Source organism: Carettochelys insculpta, chromosome 5, assembly GCF_033958435.1.
Source record: "Carettochelys insculpta isolate YL-2023 chromosome 5, ASM3395843v1, whole genome shotgun sequence".
NCBI classification, from domain to species: Eukaryota; Metazoa; Chordata; order Testudines; family Carettochelyidae; genus Carettochelys; species Carettochelys insculpta.
The window spans coordinates 82,279,275-82,300,814 of NC_134141.1; the positions used below are offsets into that span (position 1 = coordinate 82,279,275).

Below are 21,540 nucleotides of genomic sequence, written 5' to 3' on the forward strand. Positions count from 1 at the left end.
TGTCCTCGGTGCCGTCATCCTTGGTGCGGATGTCCTCGGTGCCTCTGGGGAAGTCTCGATCAGTGCCGCAGTAGCCGGTGCCGAACTGATTAGTGCCCGCACAGCTCTCGGTGCCGTCTCCCCGGTAACTGCAGGGCCTTGAGTGGTTGAATGCGCCGCGGCTTTACCAGTGGAGGAAGCCAGCATGCGCGGGCCCTTTCTTACACTCGTCCCACACCCAACAGTAAGGGGCAGGGATCGAGTAGGTGAGGCTCTTCTTTTCTTCTGCGCAGAGGAGGTCAAAGAGGCAGCCTTCCTCTTGTGCGATCCTGAAGAGCCCTCCGCATGCGCTGTCTCCGATGTGGCAGGCTGAAGTGCTTTGTCAACTAGCAGCATCTTCAGCCTCATTTCTCTATCTTTTCTAGCTCTATTAGTCAACTTAGAACAATGGGAGCACTTCTAGGGAACATGCGTCTCCCCGAGGCACCGTATGCATCTGCTATGGCCATCCGAAGCAGGCATGGCCTCCCGGCAAGATTCACACTTCTTAAAGCCGGGGAATGGCATTGTTAAAACTTAACTCCGAGTCCTTAGATGCTAATAGCACACTCAACAATCTATTAGGCGATGTTAATAACCATTGGCCTCTGAAGGCTGACAACAAAAGCAGCGGGCCTGCCCGGAGGCGGCCGCTGCAGTTCTAAGATAGTCTTTAGCTTTCAACAACTTTTAACAGAGTAATTAACTATAATAACTATAGAACTGCTAACTATGAACTGTTAAAAACTATTAACATGAGAAAAAATAAGATTTATCCATCTCGGGCGTTGGAGCTGGAGAGGATTCCGTCTGCAGCCGTTGGCAGTTGAGAAGGAACTGGCGGGGACCGGATTGCGCACGTGACCGTAAGCGCACGAACAGCCGACGCGCATCTCCGCATGCGTGACCCGACGGAGACTGTTGAAGATTTTCCAAGCTGCGGTGCTGGGGCGAGCCCGACACCGACTGTGGAGCACCCACGGGGACCACTCGAAGAAGAACCATCTTTTAGGTTTAATGTCCTATCATAAACTTGAAACAGAATAATTTTTGAACACTTCAGAGGAAATTAAGGGAGAAGGGGACATGTTCCTGTTATAGCTCTGATAGAAAGGCTCTACAAATAATTTCAGACATATAAAAAAGCAAAGCTGAATGCATTTCTGGAAGCACATTCTCCTGATGCTTCAAACTGTTATATTTGACATCACAAGTATTTTGAACAAGGTTCGTACCTGTTATCCACAGAAAAGGAGAATAGGAAAGAACATTAAAATCAACGTAGATTATGCCTATATCACCCAGACTTCATTACTTCTATACCATATGAGATGCTAAATGATAACATCAGAACATGGGTAACAGAAAAACACAAAATCATTATTAAATGAAATGCCAGATTTTTTTGAAAATACAGTTTGTAATTAGTTTTGAGTGGCAAAAATGTTTGATGTTCATGTTGCACTGAAGTAACATACAATACTTTTATATCCACTTTCGAGAATAGCTTTGAAAAATAATTCATATGTAAACCTATGCAATATAAAAGAGAGGTTACTCACCGTAGTAACGGTGGTTCTTTGAGATGTGTCCCCGTGGGTGCTCCACATTAGGTGTCGGGCTTGCCCGGCACAGCAGATCGGATCTTCCAAGCAGTTTCTCCCGGACCGCGCATGCGCCGGTGCAAGCCGCTCCCTTGCGCGCTCCTGGCCACGTGTGCGATCCGGTCCCCGCCAGTTCCTTGACCAACCGCCTCGGATGCTCCTGCAAAACACTAAACAGGGATCCGAAGTAGGGAGGATGGGCGGGTAGTGGAGCACCCACGGGGACAAATCTCGAAGAACCACCGTTACTACAGTGAGTAACCTCTCTTTCTTCTTCGCGTGTCCCCGTGGGTGCTCCACATTAGGTGACTACCCAGCAGTAACCCAAGATAGGAGATGGGTAATCGGATCGTGTGCAGCTTGTCCCCGAGAGGACCGCTGTCGAGAGACGGGTATCCTCTTGGAATACCCTGTGAAGGGCGTAATGTTTGGCGAAGGTGTCGTAGGATGACCAGGTCGCCGCTCTGCAAATGTCTTTTAGCGCAACGCCCTTGAAAAAGGCTGTTGATGCCGCCACCGCCCGAGTGGAATGAGCCCTGGGTGTGGCCAGTAAAGGAGTCTTTTTGAGTTCATAGCACATTTTTATGCAGGATACAACGTGTTTCGAGATCCTATGAGAAAAGAGACCTTCTCCTTTTGATTTGGGAGCGAGAGAGACTAGGAGTCTATCTGTTTGCTGGAAGGACTTAGTCCTGTCTATATAGAAGGCTAGCGCCCTCCTCACGTCCAGGATGTGTAGGCGCGCCTCTTTGTTAGAGTTATGAGGCTTTGGATAAAACAAGGGTAAAACAATAGGTTCGTTAATATGAAACTCAGAAGAAACTTTAGGAACAAAGGCTGGATGCAGCCGTATGGTTATCACCTCCTTGGACAAAACAGTGCAGGGTGGCGTTGCCATAACTGCCGCAAGCTCGCTCACCCTGCGAGCTGACGTGATTGCGAGAAGAAAGGTCGTCTTCATCGTAAGGAGGCGGAGGGAAACCGTGGCCAAAGGCTCGAACAGTGGTCCTGTTAGCGCATTAAGTGCCAGGTCCAAGTTCCACGAAGGTGGAAGCGGTTTCCGAGGGGGGGTATAAGTTTACCAACCCTTTGAGGAACCTGGTAACCATGGGATGGGCGAACACCGTGTGCCCTTCCTCTTCGTGTCTGAACACCGAAATGGCGGCAAGGTGGAGCTTTAATGAGGATAGTGAGAGTCCTCCTCTCTTGAGGTCCAGTAAATATTCTAATATTACAGGTATAGGCACCGAAAGGGGGGCTAGCTGTTTGGTAGAACACCATGCCGTGAAGCGAGCCCATTTCTGCTTGTAGGTCTTCCTGGTGGAAGTCCTCCTGCTACTTTCTAGGACTTGTTGCACTTCCTCCGTACATGTGCTCTCTAGGGAGCTGAGCCATGGATTAACCACGCTTGTAGTCGCAGGCCTTGGGGGTGCGGATGCACTATGGACCCCTGGGCTTGCGTGAGCAGATCCGGCGCCACCGGAAGGGGCATCGGTGGACGGTTTGACATGCGCAGGAGTAGGGGGAACCATTGCGGTCGATCCCACGTTGGGACTATCAGGATCATTCGGGCTCCTTCCCTCCTGGCTTTCTGCAAGACTTTGTGGATCAGCACTGTGGGAGGAAAAGCGTAAAGCAGGGGGCCCCTCCAGGAGATCGCGAATGCGTCCCCCAGGGACACCCGTCCCAGTCCTGCCCTGGAGCAGAATCGTGCGCACTTCTTGTTGTGTTGAGTAGCAAACAGGTCTATCTGGGGAAAACCCTATGCCTGAAAAATCGGTCGTAGCAGATCGGGATGGATCTGCCACTCGTGCGTGAGTGCGAAACGCCTGCTCAGCTGGTCTAACTCAACATTGTGAGCGCCTGGTAAGTACGAGGCTTTCAAGGTTATATTGTTGGCGATGCACCAGTTCCACAACCGGACTGCTTCCGCACATAAGGCACGGGACCGAGCTCCTCCTTGCCGATTTATATAAAACATGGTGGAGGTATTGTCTGTACTGATCCCGACTACTTTGCCTTGTATATGGTCTCGAAAGTGTCTGCAGGCGTTGAACACTGCTCTGAGCTCCAGTATATTTATGTGCAGTGACTGCTCTGTGGAGGACCACAGTCCTTGCGTCACCTCTTCGCCCATGTGCGCTCCCCACCCTATCAGGGAGGCATCCGTAGTAAGAAAAACCGATATTTGCGGTTGGTGGAAGGGTACCCCTGTTAGCAAGTTCTTGAGGTTTACCCACCATTGCAGGGATTTGCGCACCTCTGTTGTGGGCGATGCCACCCTGTGAACGGTGTGTGTTGCTGGTTTGTATACGCTCGCCAGCCAGTGCTGCATGCTGCGCATGTGTAACCTGGCGTTCTGTACTACGAACGTTGCTGCTGCCATGTGGCCCAGCAGCTGTAAGCACGTCAGAACCGGCACCGTAGGGCTGAAGGTGATGACTTGCACGAGGGAGCCGATGGCCCGAAAGCGAGTCTCTGGTAGATACACTCTCACTGTAACAGAATTTATGCGTGCCCCTATGAACTCTATGTCCTGTGTGGGGTCTATCTTTGATTTTGCCAGGTTGATAACCAGGCCGAGTGAAGAGAACGTGCCTGCTGTGATGCGCATCATGCGTAGTACCTCCTCCTTCGAGGCCCCTTTGCGTAGGCAGTCGTCCAGATATGGGAATATAAATACCCACTGTCTGTGCAGGTAGGCTGACACCACTGCCAAGGTCTTGGTGAAGACTCTGGGGGCCGAGGAGAGGCCAAACGGTAGGACCTTGTATTGAAAATGTTCTTTGCCTACCATGAACCGGAGGAATCGTCGGTGAGCCGGATGGATACTTATGTGAAAATATGCGTCTTGTAAGTCGAGGGCTGCGAACCAATCTCTATCGTCTAGTGTCGTAAGGATGGAGGCGACTGTGATCATCTGAAAGCGTTGCTTGCACAGGTACCAGTTGAGCCCTCGAAGATCTAAGATGAGCCTCCAGCCTCCTGTCTTTTTCTCCGTGAGGAAGTACCTCGAGTAGAACCCTTTCCCTTGCAGTTGCTTCGGCACTCTTTCTACTGCCCCTATGAGCATGAGTTGGTCTACCTCCTGCTTGAGCCTCGCTACGTGGGAGGCCTCCTGGAGGTGGGGTCTAGGTGGAGGTCGTGGCGGTGGGAGCGACTGGAAGGGGATGGCGTACCCCGTGGCTATGATCTCCAGCACCCATTTGTCTGTGGTGATCCTTTGCCACTGGTCGTAGAATGGTCGGAGGCGATGGTGGAATAACCGCTTCGGATGACCTTGTGCGATGGTAGTGATGACGCAGCCCTGGATCTGTGTGTCAAACTTGTGGCCTTTGGCCCTGCCCTGAGGATGCACGGCTCTGTTGGGAACGCCGCCTGGGAGTTCTGTACTGCTGGTGCTGTTGATGTCGCCCTTGCTCGTAACCCCTGTGGTACTGGGGACGCTGTTGCTGGTACTGGTACCGTCTTTGTTGAGGGTAGTACTTTTTCTTTCTGTATGGAGGGGTGTAAATCCCCAGGGTCCTAAGTGTGGCTCTTGAATCTTTACTGGAATGAAGGACCGAGTCAGTTGATTCAGCAAACAGCTTCTGCGAGTCGAAGGGAAGATCGACTAGCTTTGCCTGCAGATCCCTCGGTATACCCGAAGTCTGGAGCCAGGACTCCCTTCGCATCACCACTGCCGTAGCTGTGGAGAGTGCTGCTGTGTCCGCAACATCCAGGGCGATCTGAACTCCCGTCCTCGAGGCCGCGTAGCCTTCTTGCACGATGGCCTTGAGCACCGGTTTCTTGTCCTCTGGAAGCGAGTCCATGAGGGAGGTTAACCTAGTGCAGTTGTCAAAACTGTGGTTCGCTAGATGCACTGCGTAATTTGCCATTCGCAACAGTAGTGTGGAGGAGGAGGAGACCTTTCTGCCGAACAGCTCTAGCTTCTTGGCATCTTTGTCTGTTCCCCGTCTTAAATTGAGATGTCTTCGATCTTTGTTGCGACGACTCTACCACCAAGGAATTTGGTTGTGGGTGGCTGAACAGGAACTCCATGCCCTTCGCCGGCATGAACTATTTCTTGTCCGCTCTCTTGTGGACAGGCGGAATAGTCACAGGGGTCTGCCATATCATAGGGGCGGACTCCAAGACTGCTTCGTCAAGCGGTATTGCTATTTTGGAGGAGGCCGGAGGTCTCAGATTTTTGAGGAGCTTATGGTGTTTCTCTTGCACCTCTGCTGTCTGGATGCCTTGCATGAAGGCCACCCTCTTAAACAGCTCTTGAAACTGTTTGAGATCATCCGGAGGATGGACGTCCCCCGGGGCCATAGCCTCGTCCAGGGAGGAGAGCAAGGAACCACTAGGATATGCCTCTCTGGACCCTTCGGGTTCCTGTCGGCGAAGGTACATCCGCTCGCTGGAAGCTTGCAAGGGAAAATCTCGGGGTTCCATAACCAGTTCCCCCTGAGATACTTGAGTCTCTGTCCCCGTTCGCGATTGCCCTCGGGGATATGGGACCGTCTGTGGGGATCTTTCCCTGGTAGACTGCCGGTGGTGTCTATGCCCCGCGTGATAGGGACGACCGTGGCAGCATGGGCACTGTTCTTGGGAAGGTGACCTGGACCACTCCCTTGGTGCATACCCCCTGCGTCTGGGGGAGCGAGATCGTCGAGACACCTGGGACACTGGAGAGAGCGATTTGTGATAGTACTCCAGCGGCTCAAACCCCAGGAAGGGTGAAGGTGGTCCCAGCCAGGGCGAGGCTGGTTGTAAAAATGGAGACGGGGGCTCCGGGTAGGCTAGGGGGGACCTCTGCCTTCTAGTTGGAGTCTGCAGCATGAGCGGAGGGCTGAGAGAAAGCAACTCTGCAGCCCTGTCTGGAGAGGGGCTGCGGTGCCTTGTTTTGTGTGCAGCCTTCCCCCTGCCTTGAGGGGGTGGCTCCGCCCCCTGACATGCAGGGGATCTCGGCCCCGTCTGCGCCACGCTTGGCACACTCATGGGCGGTGCCGCGCGGGCGGTGTCCTCCGGTGCCTGCAGGCTGCGTGCCTGCGCGCTCTGCACCGCCGGTTCCCCGGGGGTCGGTGCCGCTGCCTGCGGTGCCGCCGGTACCGGCGCTTGTTTAGCCGCCGCCCTGACTGTGGTGCGGGGCGGCTGTTTGATCATCGGAGGCTGAGCCGCCTCCACGTGGCTCTCCGTGCTGCCGCCGATCAGCTGCTGCTGCGGCTGCGGGCTGTGCGCTCCTCCCATCCCGCTCGTTGTTGCTGCCGGCAGGGATCGGGCTGGGGAGACTTTCCTCCGTTTTTGCGCTGATGGGGTGAGGGAGGCAGCTTTCCTTTTATGGGCCCCGGAGGGTCCCTCCTGCTGCGGCCGCTCCAGCACGTCTGGCTGGAGGGCCTTGTCGAAGAGCAGCATTTTAAGCCGCATCTCCCTGTCCTTCCTTGCTCTGGCTGTTAATTCTGCACAGAAGGAGCATTTCTGCGTGACATAGGACTCCCCAAGGCACCTTATACAGTGACTGTGCCCGTCAGACGCTGCCATTGCCTCTCGGCAAGACTCACATTTCTTGAATCCTGAAGAGGACATTGTTGGTGAGTCTTTTAGTTGTTAATGGGGTACTTAGCACCTTCTCTGTGCTGTTTTCCCCCTCTCCGATAGCCTGCCGCGGCAGGAGGGCTAATGGCTCTAGGCTCCTGGCCTCCGGTGCTCCGCTTGTTACTGGGACTGGACTGAATGCCGTCCCGCTTGTTGTTTCTTTTTTTTTTTTTTTTGAAAATAACAACTGGCTAACTCAACAATAGACTAAACTTGAAAACTTTAAAGAAAACAGCTAAAACCATTGAATACGCTAACTTGGCCATAGCCTAGTCGGATTCCGTCTGCAGCCGACGGCAGTTAAGAGGAACTGGCGAGGACCGGATTGCGCACGTGGCCAGGAGCGCGCAAGGGAGCAGTGCGCACTGGCGCATGCGCAGTCCGGCAGATACTGCTTGGAAGATCCGATCTGCGGCGCCGGGCGAGTCCGACACCTAATGTGGAGCACCCACGGGGACACTCGAAGAAGAAGTAGATTATACTTTATCATAGCAACAGCTCCATACCCTTGCCTATAATGAACTTAGAAAAATGAAGTATGCAAAGGCACCTGATGTTCAGAAGTAGGTTGAAAGTGTATTGTTCTGTTTGTATTAACCAGAAGTGTAATATTTATTTAAAAAAAATTCAAGGTGAGTATTTAGTAGCAAGGATTAAAATATTTTGCAATTCATGAGAGAGACTCCCAGTTTCTCAGAACAACTTGACACATCCCTCTCCCCACAAAATTATAATGCATGTTTCTTAGAAACAGACATATAAAATAAATATATGGGCTAATATTTTTCTGCATTCGTTACAGAATACAATTTTTGTAATAAAGCATGTGCAATCTACAGAAAAAAATCTAATATTGTTGAGTGAATATTAATCAGAGCGCCAAGTTTGTAAGGTGGGAATAAATAGTGCCACGCATTCTTAAAATACAAAATGATTCTAAACTAGCAAGAAGTAAAGAAAAATTAGTGTAAAAAATACTACTTAAAAGGACTGAGAACACTGAGAACCAAATGAGGAAACTCTGTTACTTTATGAAGTAAATTGAATTTTTTATATACACTTTAAACTTGTAAATAAGTGGGAAAACCTTGCCTAAGCTTAGTTTGGAAATGCAGCTACTCCCCCTACGTAATCAGTATGTAGCTAGTTTAAATGTATTTAACTGTGTAATTAACTTTTAAGAACATTTGCAAATAGCTATCCCTAAGAACATGAGACAGCTATTTAAATTCTAATTTTCAAACCCTAATCATTCAGTCCTTTGAGGTCACTTTTCCAAACTGTTTGTGCCATTAGTCTATATGGCTGTTTCTACACATGCCACTCTCTCTGGAAGCAGCATGATAATCAACAGCCCTGAAGATAAAGTGTGGATGTAAATTTCCCACGCCTCAGTAGCACAGAGTCACGTGATTCAGAGACTGGAAGAAGCTATTCTGGACTTCAAAATAGCTGTGTAGAAATGTGGCCCACAGGAATCTCCCAGAAGGAAACCCTCCTTTCGTAAGTCTCTTCATCAACATTTTCAGGAAGATGGGGCTTCCGGAAGGAAGATTTCCTTCTGGGAGATCCCTGTGGGCCATGCTTCTACACGGCTATTTTGGGGTCCAGAACAGCTTCTTCTGGACTCCGAATCATGCCTTATTAGCATCTTCCAGACAGCTCATTACCATGCTGCTTCTGGAGAAAGTGGCACATGCAGAAACAGCCAACGTGTGCAACTGGCAATTTGAAATCAGTAGAACACTAATATCAAGTAAGGCGGCAAAACAGATGTGGACATGAATTCAAGTGACATCCTTCTGAAATCCAAGCAAGCAGCCAACTGTATAATTAAATTATTTATTAAATTTCCTGGACAAGAAGAAAATTCTAGAATCCTTTCCCCTTGATCAATATTCAATCCCTCATTATAACCCCATACTTACGGATAGGCAGGTGCTGTTTGGAACATACTGATCTTGTTCTCCTAGAAGTACATCAATCACAGGGTGTCTGCCATTTTTTATAATAATTTTTTTCCCTGTATCTTGTACAATTGGTCTGCATGAAAGAAGTAGACAAATACACTGTTCATTACATTCATGATTTCGGCATATCATGATGAAATCTTAGGGAAGGCATTTCCAATAAACCATAAACAGACACAAAAAGAATTCTTGAGCTTTAAGATCTTCATGTTAGAATTTTGTCACGAGTATGAGCGTAAATGTCATCTCTGATATAAAATGGTAGTTTTTGATTCTTTCACACACTTTTTTTAGGATAAGGGAACTCCTTGATCTATGAAATATATTGTATAGATATAAAAACTACTTTTAAAATGAAATTGGCCACCAGGAAAAGAGAGGTAATTTTAATTTTCTAATCCTCACACAGGCTCTGGAATATTCAAGGGTTTATTGATTCACATAACATTTTTCTTAATGGCTTTAACTTTCAGAATGATTGATTTGATGAGTAAGTCAGTTCGCCACCATGTGAAGGTCAGAGCAGTTAGGAAAACAACAAAAAATGTCAAGGAACACAATTGGTATTTAAGCAGCCCTAGTGGTAATTCTCTGGACACGCAAGAAAGTTCCTGCTTGCAGCTTTCTGAGAAGACCTGTATTCTTAAAAATGCATGCGACATGCACCTTCCCTGACCATCCTGCAGTGATGACAGTAAAATGTCACCAGTCATCTACCAGCTCTGTTATCATCATGGAAAAGTAGCCCTTTCTGTTGAGGCTCTTTGTGGCAAGGTGGTCTGGTGCCAAAATATGGATATGCTCACCATCTACACTGCACTGCAGTTTGGGAACCCATTGCTACAAAATGACCCACAAGGTCCAGCACACTGCCCAGAATCACAGTCCTTCATAGAATGAAACAATGGTCTTGCACACTTGCATGACAGAAAATGCCACAGTGGACTTCCCATCTCTAAACTCATTCCCAACTGATCATTAGTCATCTGGCATTACAAACTTCGATGCAGTGATTGCTTCTCCGCTACTAGTGCGGCTCATTTTGGTATTGCTATGCTGGACGGTTGGGGCAAGCTCCACACACACATCCAGGAATGTGCCCTTGCACATCCAAAAGCTCTGCAACCACTGCTCACGATTCCATACCTCCATAATGATGTGATCCCACCAGTCAATGCTTTTTTCCCCAAAGTCCAGAACCAGCACTCTAATGTCCGCAGCTGTTCTGGGAATGCCAGCCAACCACCACCCTGAATGCTTCTTTTATATCCCAAAGCCAACTAGCCTCCCAGGAATCATCAAGTTCCCCATGGAACCTCAGCACATTCTGCAGGATCATGTGTGCCAACCTCGCAATGCTCATTACAACAGTGCAGAGCTTTGCAGAATCTATGATTCTTACACGAATGGCAAACATGCAGGTTTGTGGGTGCTTTAAAAACATTGGGGGATGCAGATAAAATTATGGGATGGAGAAGACTGCATCACAGGACACTGAAACCCTGTTCCCAATTTTTTAAACTGTCCACACTAAAATACCTGATGTCAGATGCCCACTACACCCACTTAGTAACTCAGTCTCTTCAAGAGGCATATACTTCAATCAACGTAATTAAGCTGACAAAATGTCTCAGTAGACACTGCCTTGCTTATATTGCCTGTTGCTACCAAGTGCTGACAGCAGGAGCCCCGCCACCCAGCAAGGCTCCGCCCATCAGCCCTGGGGTGATGAGGCTCCAGTTGTCCGTGCCCAACAATGCTCCACTTAAGTTAGTGCAAGAGCTCCTGATGAGGACCTGCCCACAAACAGAAGGAGCTTAGAAGGGACAGGAAGTGCTGATTTAATTACTGCAGTGTCTGTAACTTAATCTATCTTAAGTCAATTTAATTTTGTAATGTAGATTTGCCTTCAGAGTGTCTCAGCTAAATATAAGGTAGAACAGATTGTTCAGCACAAATGAGTTATGCTGTAGAAGACCACTCAAGGTGAAGTGGATAGTTAGCACCTCTAGCTGTAGGACAACATACATGGATATACCTCTAACAAAACAGTATCACTGGATTTCAACTATCAGAAAGAGTTCAGAGAGAACAGTGCATGAGCTTGTCTGCTATGCCAGATATTTACAGAGATCATTAATAAAAACCGATTCATTGCTTGACCATGTACTTCTGAATTACTATAATTTTTTAAACATTTAAATGAAGTTTAAATCTCCCTAATAAGTGTAACTGGTGCACTATTATGAGACATCATTTATGAAATAATTTCACTTGCTATACTTTTCCAGTAATTTTTTCACTTCTCTGTTAAGCACAAAAGTAAATATTACAAATCATGGTAACAATTAGAAAATTAAGATGATTTTTTTAAATTAAATAATTTGCAGTAAAATATAATAAAGTGTCTTCAATACAAACATTTCTTAAAATCCTGCAAATTTACAGTATGTGAAAATTGACACAGAAATAGAAAATGACTTTATACCCAAAATACTCAAACTCAGGTGATAAGGTGAGTTAATGTGACAGTCCCCATTTCAAACTTTTTTGAGTAGCTCTCAGAAATTAATTATTAACATCTTCTGTGTGGGTTAGCACACTGGAGAATTGCAGTCGTACCTTCTGAAGCTGAACTGATAAGCCGGCAAGCAGCAGGCCTAAAAGCTCTAGCTGCTGCTTAATATTTGATGAATTCTTTAAATGCTCCATAGTGAAATAATCAGATTTCAACTTGTTTTCTCATTTCAGTATGCCGGAGTAAGATATCAATTCTCTGTACAACTTGACAGAGATAAGCAAAGTTCTCAAGATCCAAAAGTGAACAACATGGGGGGGTGGAAGTGCGGGGCGTGGAGAGAGAGAGATGGTTTCCCCTCTCATATACACTAGACACACTGAAATATACTACCCTAGGACTCTACTTTGTTGCCTGGGCATACCAAAAGGAGGAATAACTTGATATGGGCTATGTCTACATTTAAGGCACTTAGCCTGATATTACCACGTGACTGTCTTCACTGTAAATACCATTAGCTCAATTTAGGGAGCACTAATATCGATATCATAATATCGTCAGAACAAGCTAGGTGTAGAGTCAAGTTTGAATTTAAAAGTTTGACTAAAGGCCAGTGTAGAAGCACCACATCTTAAAATTAAATTTATTAGCCTCCAGAGTTCCGAAAGAACTCAAATGTGAAATTGCGGAGTTAACAGTGGTTTGTAACCTATCCTTTAAATCCGCTTCGGTACCCAATGACTGGAAGACAGCCAATATAACGCCATTATTTAAAAAAGGCTCTAGAGGAGACCCTGGCAATTATAGACCGATAAGTCTAACATCAGTACCAGGCAAATTAGTAGAAACAATAGTTAAGAATAAAATTGCAAGGCACGTAGAAGAGCACGAATTGTTGGGCAAAAGTCAGCATTGGTTTCTGCAGAGGGAAGTCGTGTCTAACTCATCTATTAGAATTCTTTGAAGGGGTTAATAAACATGCGGACAGGGGGCACCCAGTGGACATAATATACCTAGATTTCTAGAAAGCCTTTGACACGGTCCCACACCAAAGGCTTTTATGTAAATTAGGCGGTCATGGGATAGGAGGAAAGATCCTTTAATGGATCGGGAATTGGTTAAAAGACAGAAAACAAAGGGTTGGAATAAATGGTAAATTTTCACAATGGAGGGGGGTAACTAGTGGTGTTCCCCAGGGGTCAGTCCTGGGACCGGTCCTGTTCAACTTGTTCATCAATGATCTCGAAAATGAGGTAAGCAGTGAGGTGGCAAAGTTTGCAGATGACACCAAGTTGTTCAGGACAGTCAAAACCAAAAGGGATTGTGAAGAACTACAAAAAGATCTCAGCAAACTGAGTGATTGGGCAGCAAAATGGCAAGTGAAATTTAATGTGAGTAAGTGTAAGGTAATGCACATTGGAAAAAATAACCCAAATTACACGTACAACATGATGGGGTCATATTTAGCTAGGACAGATCAGGAAAGGGATCTTGGAGTTATAGTGGATAGTTCTCTGAAGACATCCACGCAGTGTGCAGTGGCAGTTAGTAAAGCAAATAGGATGTTAGGAATTATTAAAAAAGGGATAGATAATAAGACAAAAGATAGCATACTTCCCCTATATAAAACTATGGTATGCCCACATCTTCAGTACTGCGTGCAGATGTGGTCTCCTCACCTCAAAAAAGATATATTGGCATTAGAAAAGGTTCAGGAAAGGGCGACTAAGATGATTAGAGGTTTGGAACGGGTCCCATATGGGGAGAGGCTAGAGCGACTGGGACTTTTCAGTCTGGAAAAGAGGCGATTGGGGGGCGATATGATAGAGGTATATAAAATCATGAATGGTGTGGAGAAAGTGAATATAGAAAAATTATTTACCTTTTCCCATATTACAAGAACTAGGGGACACCAAATGAAATTGATGGGTAGTAGGTTCAAAACTAATAAAAGGAAATTCTTCACACAGCGCACAGTCAACCTGTGGAACTCCTTGCCGGAGGATGCTGTGAAGGCCAGGACTCTATTAGGGTTTAAAAAAGAGCTTGATAAATTTTTGCAGGTTAGGTTCATAAATGGCTATTAGCCAGGGGTAAAGTATGGTGCCCTGGCCTTCAGTACAGGGGCAGGAGATGGATGGCAGGAGATAAATCACTTGATCATTGTCTTCTGTTCTCCTTCTCTGGGGTACCTGGCATTGGCCACTGTCGGCAGACGGGATACTGGGCTGGATGGACCTTTGGTCTGACCCAGTATGGTCATTCTTATGTTCTTATGTTAGATGTGTCCCGTATGTACTCCACAATGCCCCACAGTGTTCTGCTTTGGCCACTGCTCTCCAGGTGTGTCAGAATTAGGTAACAGGAACACCGTGAATTTCAATACAGGACCAGAAAGCCCATGGCTGTGGGGTTATGTTTGTATGAGAGGCTGAGAAGTGTGTCTCTTTGTGTTCACAGTGCTAACTGCATCTAGCCATTACAAACAGCTCCAAAACGCAATTCGTGGTTCTGTCTCTACCTCTGCTACCTGAGCACTCGGTATTTTTTGTGCTGTACTTGGAGCCAGCCACTGCCCCACTGCATCACATAGCAACAAGGCTGTTTTGGGGGTCGTGCTTATATAAAAGGCCAAGAAACTTCTCAGCGATTTTCATTTGTGCATGCTCCCCTGCCCAGGTGCCATGCAGTCGGGGTCTTTCCCATGCTCAACCACATCAAGCGACTAACCTCCGACCCAATAAAAGATCTTGCCTGCTGTGCAGGGCTGACCATGCTGCTGGGCAGCACCATGTCCTGGCCTGTGCACACTTAAGGCTCCAAGGATGGGAAAGATTTTCGGGGGGAACTTGCAGCCACTGGAAAGAAGTCTCCCTGGCAGCTAACATTTTTGGGGCATTGCTGCCACCAGGGGGAAGTCTGCCCCTTCAGCTAAGATTTTTGGGGTACTACTGCTGCCAGGGGTGAGGAAGTCTCCCCCGTGGCTACAAACTGTAGGTGCTTGCAGCCTCCTGGGGTGACAACAGCTGGCCCCCTACTCACCCCACCCACACCTCCCACCCCAACAAGGTCCAGGGGGCAGTCTCCTCCAGTGGCTACAAGTTGTGGGGCGTGGCTGCCACCCAGGGGGAACGGTTCAAGTGGCCCTCGAGCCATGGACGATGCACTCCACAGCCAATAAAGATTTTCCAGGACCATGTCAACTGGCCATTCAACCTCCCAAACACAAAACCACCCCATAATGGCAATGAAATTTGGTGAGCCCCCATGTCTGTGTAGTGAAAAAGGGAGTCAATCATCTTTTCCCTTACTATCCTTACTATCCTCTTTCCTCTAAATTTGAACCCCTTCATGCAGGGAAGAGTGGGTGGAAGGCCAGCTGAGAATACAGACAGTGCACAGAAGCTGCATAATGGACTGGGAACCCAAAAACCCACCCTCGCAAAATCTTTTTTTTTCCAAAACCTTTACTATCTACTCTTTCTTCAAGCTTTTCATTGTCCCTGTATTTTTTCAGGGATCAGATGCAATCAAGGGAGGGGGACAGTCAGTGAAGGGCCAGCTGAAAACACAGACTGTGCACCGCTGTACAGTAATCCCTCAAAATGCGCAATTTCGAGTTGCTCTTAACTCGCATTAACACTAGTTAAGCCTCAAAATCCTGCTCCCTTAGCCTCGCTTCAAACCCCCCGTGGCTCTGGCTTACCCCTCTCCGCCACAGGGCCTCAGCTCAATCTCCTGCAGGGCAGCGCAGCTCCGGCTCAACTCTACCCCCAGTCCCCTGCAGCCTCCTATCTTCCCTGCCCCCCCTCCTGTGGCCCCAACCCACTGCTAGGCTTAACCCTCCCCAGCTGCCCCTGCCCCCCAACCTCCAGGACTTAGCTTTCAAAAGGAGCTCCAGGAGCTCCTACTACTTCCCTGGCGGCAGAATGTGCATTCCATCAGGGAAAACAGCTGCCACCCCCCAACTGATGTGAAATTCAAGTTGTCTGACGGTGCATGGCAACGCAACCCTCACATAACTCGAGGGACTACTGTATAGTAAACTCGGAACCCAAAAACCCTCCCCTCAACAACTTTTTTTTTCCACCCAAAAAAAATTTATCTACTTTTTCTTCACGCTTTTCATTGTTCCTGTACTATTTTCACAGATCAGATGTAAGCAAGGGCGGGGAGGGGCAGTTGGTAGAGGGACAGTTGATAAGACACACTCCTGCTGATTTTTTTTTTTTTTTTTTATAAAATCTTTCATAATTCAGTTGCAGCTACAATTTTGAAAACCAATTCAGCTACAGAAGACAGAGATTTCTGTGCATTTGGCGATCTTTGTTGATGCACTGGTTTTCCTTCCTTCCACCTGGAAAAATGGACATTTGCTTACCATGGGAGGGGAATGAGAGTAATGCAATGAAGGAAGATGTCAAAAACCAGCAAAAATACCCAGAATGCTTTTGGGAACTGTGAGATAGGTTCCCCAATGCACTGCTGCAACATCCAAAGTTTGACAATTGAGTGTGGCAGCAATAAGTCAACTCTGTGAGGAGCATATCGGGAGGTGAGGCTAGTCAAATTTGAATTTATACAACCCAGAATTACAAAACTAATATTACTAAATTTGAATTTATCTCGTAGTGTAGATGTAGCTGTGGATTGTAATCGGGCCACAACTTTATTATACAGATGTCTGAGACTACCCTGAAGATAAAGCATATAGTGCAGGCAAAACCATGTTTATTCAAATCATTACAGAGGGCTTCTACCAGTCACCCTTCATTTTCCATCTAGCTTCCCGTTAGCCTTGATTTGGATCTTAATATCCACTCCCTTTCATAGGAGGGTTCATGTGGGCTACGAGAGTGGGAAGAAGGGTTGGCTCCCTGCCATAACCAATCACAGAAGTCCCCTATCCCTCTCCTCCATTCTGTTCCATCATCCAGGACCCGCTTCTAAGTACTTTATCAGGCCATTTATCTGGTCATTGGATGCCATCTCTATGACATATCTGCTCTGGGCACCTGTCCCACATTTACAGAAGTAAGTTACAACAAATGGCCTCCCCTCTTCTTTTTACCATAAAAAGTTCTCCATGACATTCACTGTGGAGAAGGCGAAAAAACCTCACTCCACTGAAGCTCGTCCAAACCCAATGCAATGTTTGCCTACACTAAGAGAGGGAGGTGGGTGCTGCCTTGCCTGCTGTGGGGAAAAAAGGCGGTTCCTTGGTCCAAGGCTTGCACCTTTCATGACCTTCAGACCGTACATTCTGGGGGCTGGGGGTGAGTCAGCACCACAAAGCTGACCACTGTTCACCTATTGCAGCAGTCTCTGATCTCTTCCCACCACACCCCCTGCAGTCATAAAGCATTGCTATCTTCCCATGGCAAGCGCCACTTTAAGTGCGGTGTAGTCATTCTAAAGCAATTTTCTGAGAACGAGTAGGTGAAGATAACTCACAATTAATCCTTTCACCTGCAATTTATTGCAGTTTAAGAATATTAAGCAAAATGTATTAAATTGTTTAATACAGCCAACTGTTGCAGTATCTCCCAATATGATTATTATTTATTCCTTCAGTATAACTTAGGAAAAGTATTCTATTCCAATGGTTTCAAGCGTATACTTAATTAGTACAGTTGTAAGCTCGAGTAAATTTGTAGAATATGTTCAGAATGTGCATATGCTAGAAATCGAGACAACTCATGTAACAGAAAATTAAATGTATTTTTGTTTTACTATTAGCTGTTTCCACAAAGCTTTGTATTTACTTTTGCATAGAAAAGGTTTTATGTAGGTATAAAAACCACAAGTCATCAACAAAAGGGAAAATTTGTGGGCTGATAAATATTAGGACCAATAAATTAAACACTTAAAGCTCTCATCTACACTAAAACATTAAAAAGAGTGTCATACGAACAAGTGAACAAAATTCTCTCACTTTGTATTTATCCAGATTTATACCAATATTGACAATTTTAGCAAAGGTGTTGTTTGCTACATCAGTTCACAACTGATAAATTGAAATAAACTGAAAACTGATCAGCACAGCAGACATTTCAGGAGCAAGTCACTAGGCGCATAAAGTTTTGGCCCCAATCCTAAAGAGATGTACACAGATTTTATCTGATGCAGTGTGAGCAGTCCCTATGAACATATGAGTAAACTGTTGTTCACAAAGCACATGCCTTTCTAAAAACTAGTTTTGTCTTTCAATTATGTAATTTAGATTATAAGATCATAAGGGCTGAGACCATGCCTTAGTCTACATTTGTAAAACACTGATGAAACTTACAGTACTGTCAATATATTTCACAGTACAATTTACTGCACTAAGTATGTCAAATCAAAGCTTATTTTAATATTTTGTGCCTTTTAAATCAATGAACAATTTAAACTGATTACCTGCAATAAGCTCCTTGTTTAGCAACCTTGGCCAATGAGAAAATGCAGTCAACAGTTGCTATATGTCCAACCGCCTTCAACAGAGTATGATAATGTTCACTAAAACGACTGTATATGTAGAGAATGGGGAAATAATGAATAACTATATAATAAACAAATTTAATATGAATCCACATGTATTGTCAAAATATAGCCTTTGTTTGGCTCTCATGCTTCTTATGATATTTAAATTACCATCAACTCCAAGCAGTTTATCAAACTTATAATGTGAGAATGCAGACAATCATTATATACTTCATATTCATAGCATAACCCTGGATCTTATCTTCAAACTAAAAGGTAGGCAAAAATGAAATTAATTAGCTAGTATATAAAGTGTCTGCAGATGATTCCTGCTGCTTAGTGGATGCTACAGAAATGCTCCTGTTTGTCACAATGGCTGACTGAACTTTGTCATTCACTTGAAGTGTAACTAACTTACCAAAAGGAAAAATTCAAAGAAGTGACCTGACACAGGAGCTCTCCTGGATCACTGAGAAAACTCTTCACCATGGAAAGATCATAATTTTATTTCCCTGAGCACAACATCTTCAGTACATATGTGAAGTCAACAAAGGCAAAAGATAAAGTTTTCAGAAGACTCATTCCTGTAGCCTTAATACATTTCTTCCCTTTCCAGTTAACTTACACTAGGAAGATTTAAAGGTTTCTACAGTTCTATTTTTAAAACTGTAAATACAAGTAACACACAAAACACATACAGGGGACAAAAAAGCTTAAAAAATGAGTTTCCCATGAAGTAACCCTTATTTTCCCATCTCTATACTGCTCTAGAAGAAAATTAGGCAAATTCACTGAAGTGGAAAACAATCTGAAGAAAACAGTTCAAAAAATAAAAAGGGGCTTATAAAAGAAAATACCTAAAGACCACAGATTAGAATCAAAGTTGAGAGTCTTAAGGTAAAAAGTATGTGAATCCAATCACTGTCTGAAGAGACTGAGTCAAAAAGTTGGAAGAAAAACTTTTAAACTTTAAGTAATTTAAAACTCACATCTGATCAAAAAGAAAAATCTGAATAAACGTGATTTAGATACAAACTTCCACCATATGCAAATAGGGTGGACAATATTACTAAACTATTTTTCTTCATGAAAACAGAGTTATCAATAAAATGTTCATATGTAAGATGTATGCCTGCAGAGAATCTGAACAATTATCTGAGATATTAACTGTGGATCTTCTGAACATCCTCAGCAAAAAACACCTAGTATTACGTTATAGTAAATTATACCTTAATTCTTCAATACCGAAACAATGATGAACTCAAGCGATATTTTATTTTAATATATTACAATGCTATCATGTTTTAAAAGGGTATTCCACTTAAGTCATACATTACGTATGTTTTTACCTATGCAATTAAATTACTAAAAGTGAAAAATTAAAAATCCAATATGCTTGTTACAATGGATTACCTTTGTTTTCTTTTTCAGTTACTTTGAACTTGAACAATAAAATAATTTAGATCACTTTCATTTTCTTTTATAAGCAATTGCATCTTTCAGTTTCTTAGTGATGCAATATTTAGGTTTAAACATATATCACTAGTATTTGGTTTGTTAAACAACTAATTTCATTGGCATTTTAAAATTCAAAGGAAACATCCCTGTTGGTCTTAGTCTTCATAAAATCTTAAGAGCTTTAAATTAAGACCATATTCTAGTTTATAAGTTCTCATAAGCCAGTCTACAAGAAATCTAATCAGCAATTTTTTCTTTTCATTTTGAAAATGTTTTCTTGTCTTCCTTTCATGGCAAGCAAAAAAAAAAAAAAGTCAAAAACAAAAAAACATCAGATTCTACTTTTCATTGTAAACTCACTCTAAAAAATGTAGCCATTCAGCATTGCAGTCAAGGACGAGCTGCTCCCGGAGCTGATTCAGATGTCTGTAATTTTCTATAATAAAGGGAGAGTGGAAACGGCTGACAGCTTTTGTGCTAGAAGAGAGTGGAAAAAAAGCAAAATAGGAAATCAAGGTTACTAAGCAATCAGTTTTGCCATCAATGTGGAAAATTAGACTAGTTTTTTTAATTTCTGTGAGCCTTGAAAACAAACAGATGCAAAAAATGAATGTTCTATTATTGTAGTGCTGAACTCTGCTGATTCCAATAGTCTTTATTCTAAGTACAGTAGTTGGTTACTATGGTGCAGTTAGTGTAGAAAGCTTTTGAAATACATTTCAGAATATAATATCAAAGAGCATGGCATATAATATTCTGCTCAACAGAAATTTATCATCTTTTAAAAAGTGCAAATGGATAAGTTTAATGACTTCAATTAACTTCACAATGATCACCTCACTGAAAATGCCTTACTGGTAGGCGAAGGCAAAGTTAGTAAACACAGGTTGTGCATATGCCCTTTACTGGGCTCAATAATATTAACGAATATTCTCTCTCTCTCTCTCTCATCACCTTGACCATTCAAGTGCTAAGTGACCTCCTAGTCATCTTTGCAGTTGCAATAATATACTACATTTTTTATTCTGAATGTGTACAACATGCTATTTAAATAATAAGCCAGATGTCAGACAAGGAAGAAAAACAATAAGATCATATAGTCCATCTTCACCCCATCTACCAGAATTCCTCTCCTGACCAAAAGAGCTAAAGCAATTTTTATGAAGCAATTAATAAAAAAAGCCAATTTGAATGCATGAGAGCAAAATGCCATTTAATAATAATGAATTCATTCAACATCAGATGTTTAGATAGGAAACAGATTAAGAAAAATAATTGGCATAAACCATTATTGAGATTTTTTACTGGGTTAATTATAATACTGTTGTTCAAGATCTATCCTGCTAAATATCGTTTTTCCAGGAAATCAACTTCTTAGTATTTTGTTTAAATGAAAGGACTTTTTAAATTGCTTTTTAAAACTACTTAAAGGTTGGACAAACAGAAGAATATGTATTACCTCCATTTTAATCATAAAACAAGAATAGTATAGTTCTCTCCATGTGCTGGACTAAATCAAAAATTAAAGAAACTTTTACATACCTGCCAATTTTAACCCAGTCGGAGGGTACAGAAGATATACGTGAATTCTTGATTTCTATCAGAAACTAAAATAAATAAAAAATTTACACATTAAAGATGGCATTGTTCAACAGACTATTCAACCAAGTTCTTCATAAACAAAACTGTCTAGGAGAAAGAAATGAACATTATTTGACTCCTGTTAGTGTTCACAGTACTTTGAATTATGTCTGCATGCTTAGGGAAACACAGGCCAGCCTTTAACATATTCAAACCAGGGAGATTTTGAAGAAAACATCCTGTGATCTGCATAAACAAGTTATTGTTTTAGTAGTGATATATACTGAATATATATTTTACGGCATGTGGTAGTTGAAGATTAAATGCCTGGTATATAAAATTGCATGCGTTA

General features: G+C 44.2%; 1 protein-coding gene across 2 annotated transcripts in view; it reads right to left on the minus strand.

The window, feature by feature from the left end:
- MSH3 (mutS homolog 3) overlaps positions 1-21,540 on the minus strand; it is a 170,252-nt gene that overhangs the window by 44,649 nt on the left and 104,063 nt on the right. The window contains exons 16-19 of one of the 2 annotated variants that reach the window (XM_074995383.1): positions 21,150-21,214; positions 19,968-20,084; positions 18,087-18,194; positions 9,128-9,242 (exon numbers count right to left, since the gene is read on the minus strand). In XM_074995383.1, coding sequence (XP_074851484.1) covers positions 9,128-9,242; positions 18,087-18,194; positions 19,968-20,084; positions 21,150-21,214 — 405 coding nt within the window. The remainder of the gene's footprint in view (positions 1-9,127; positions 9,243-18,086; positions 18,195-19,967; positions 20,085-21,149; positions 21,215-21,540) is intronic. The other variant, XM_074995384.1, reaches the window with a different exon arrangement.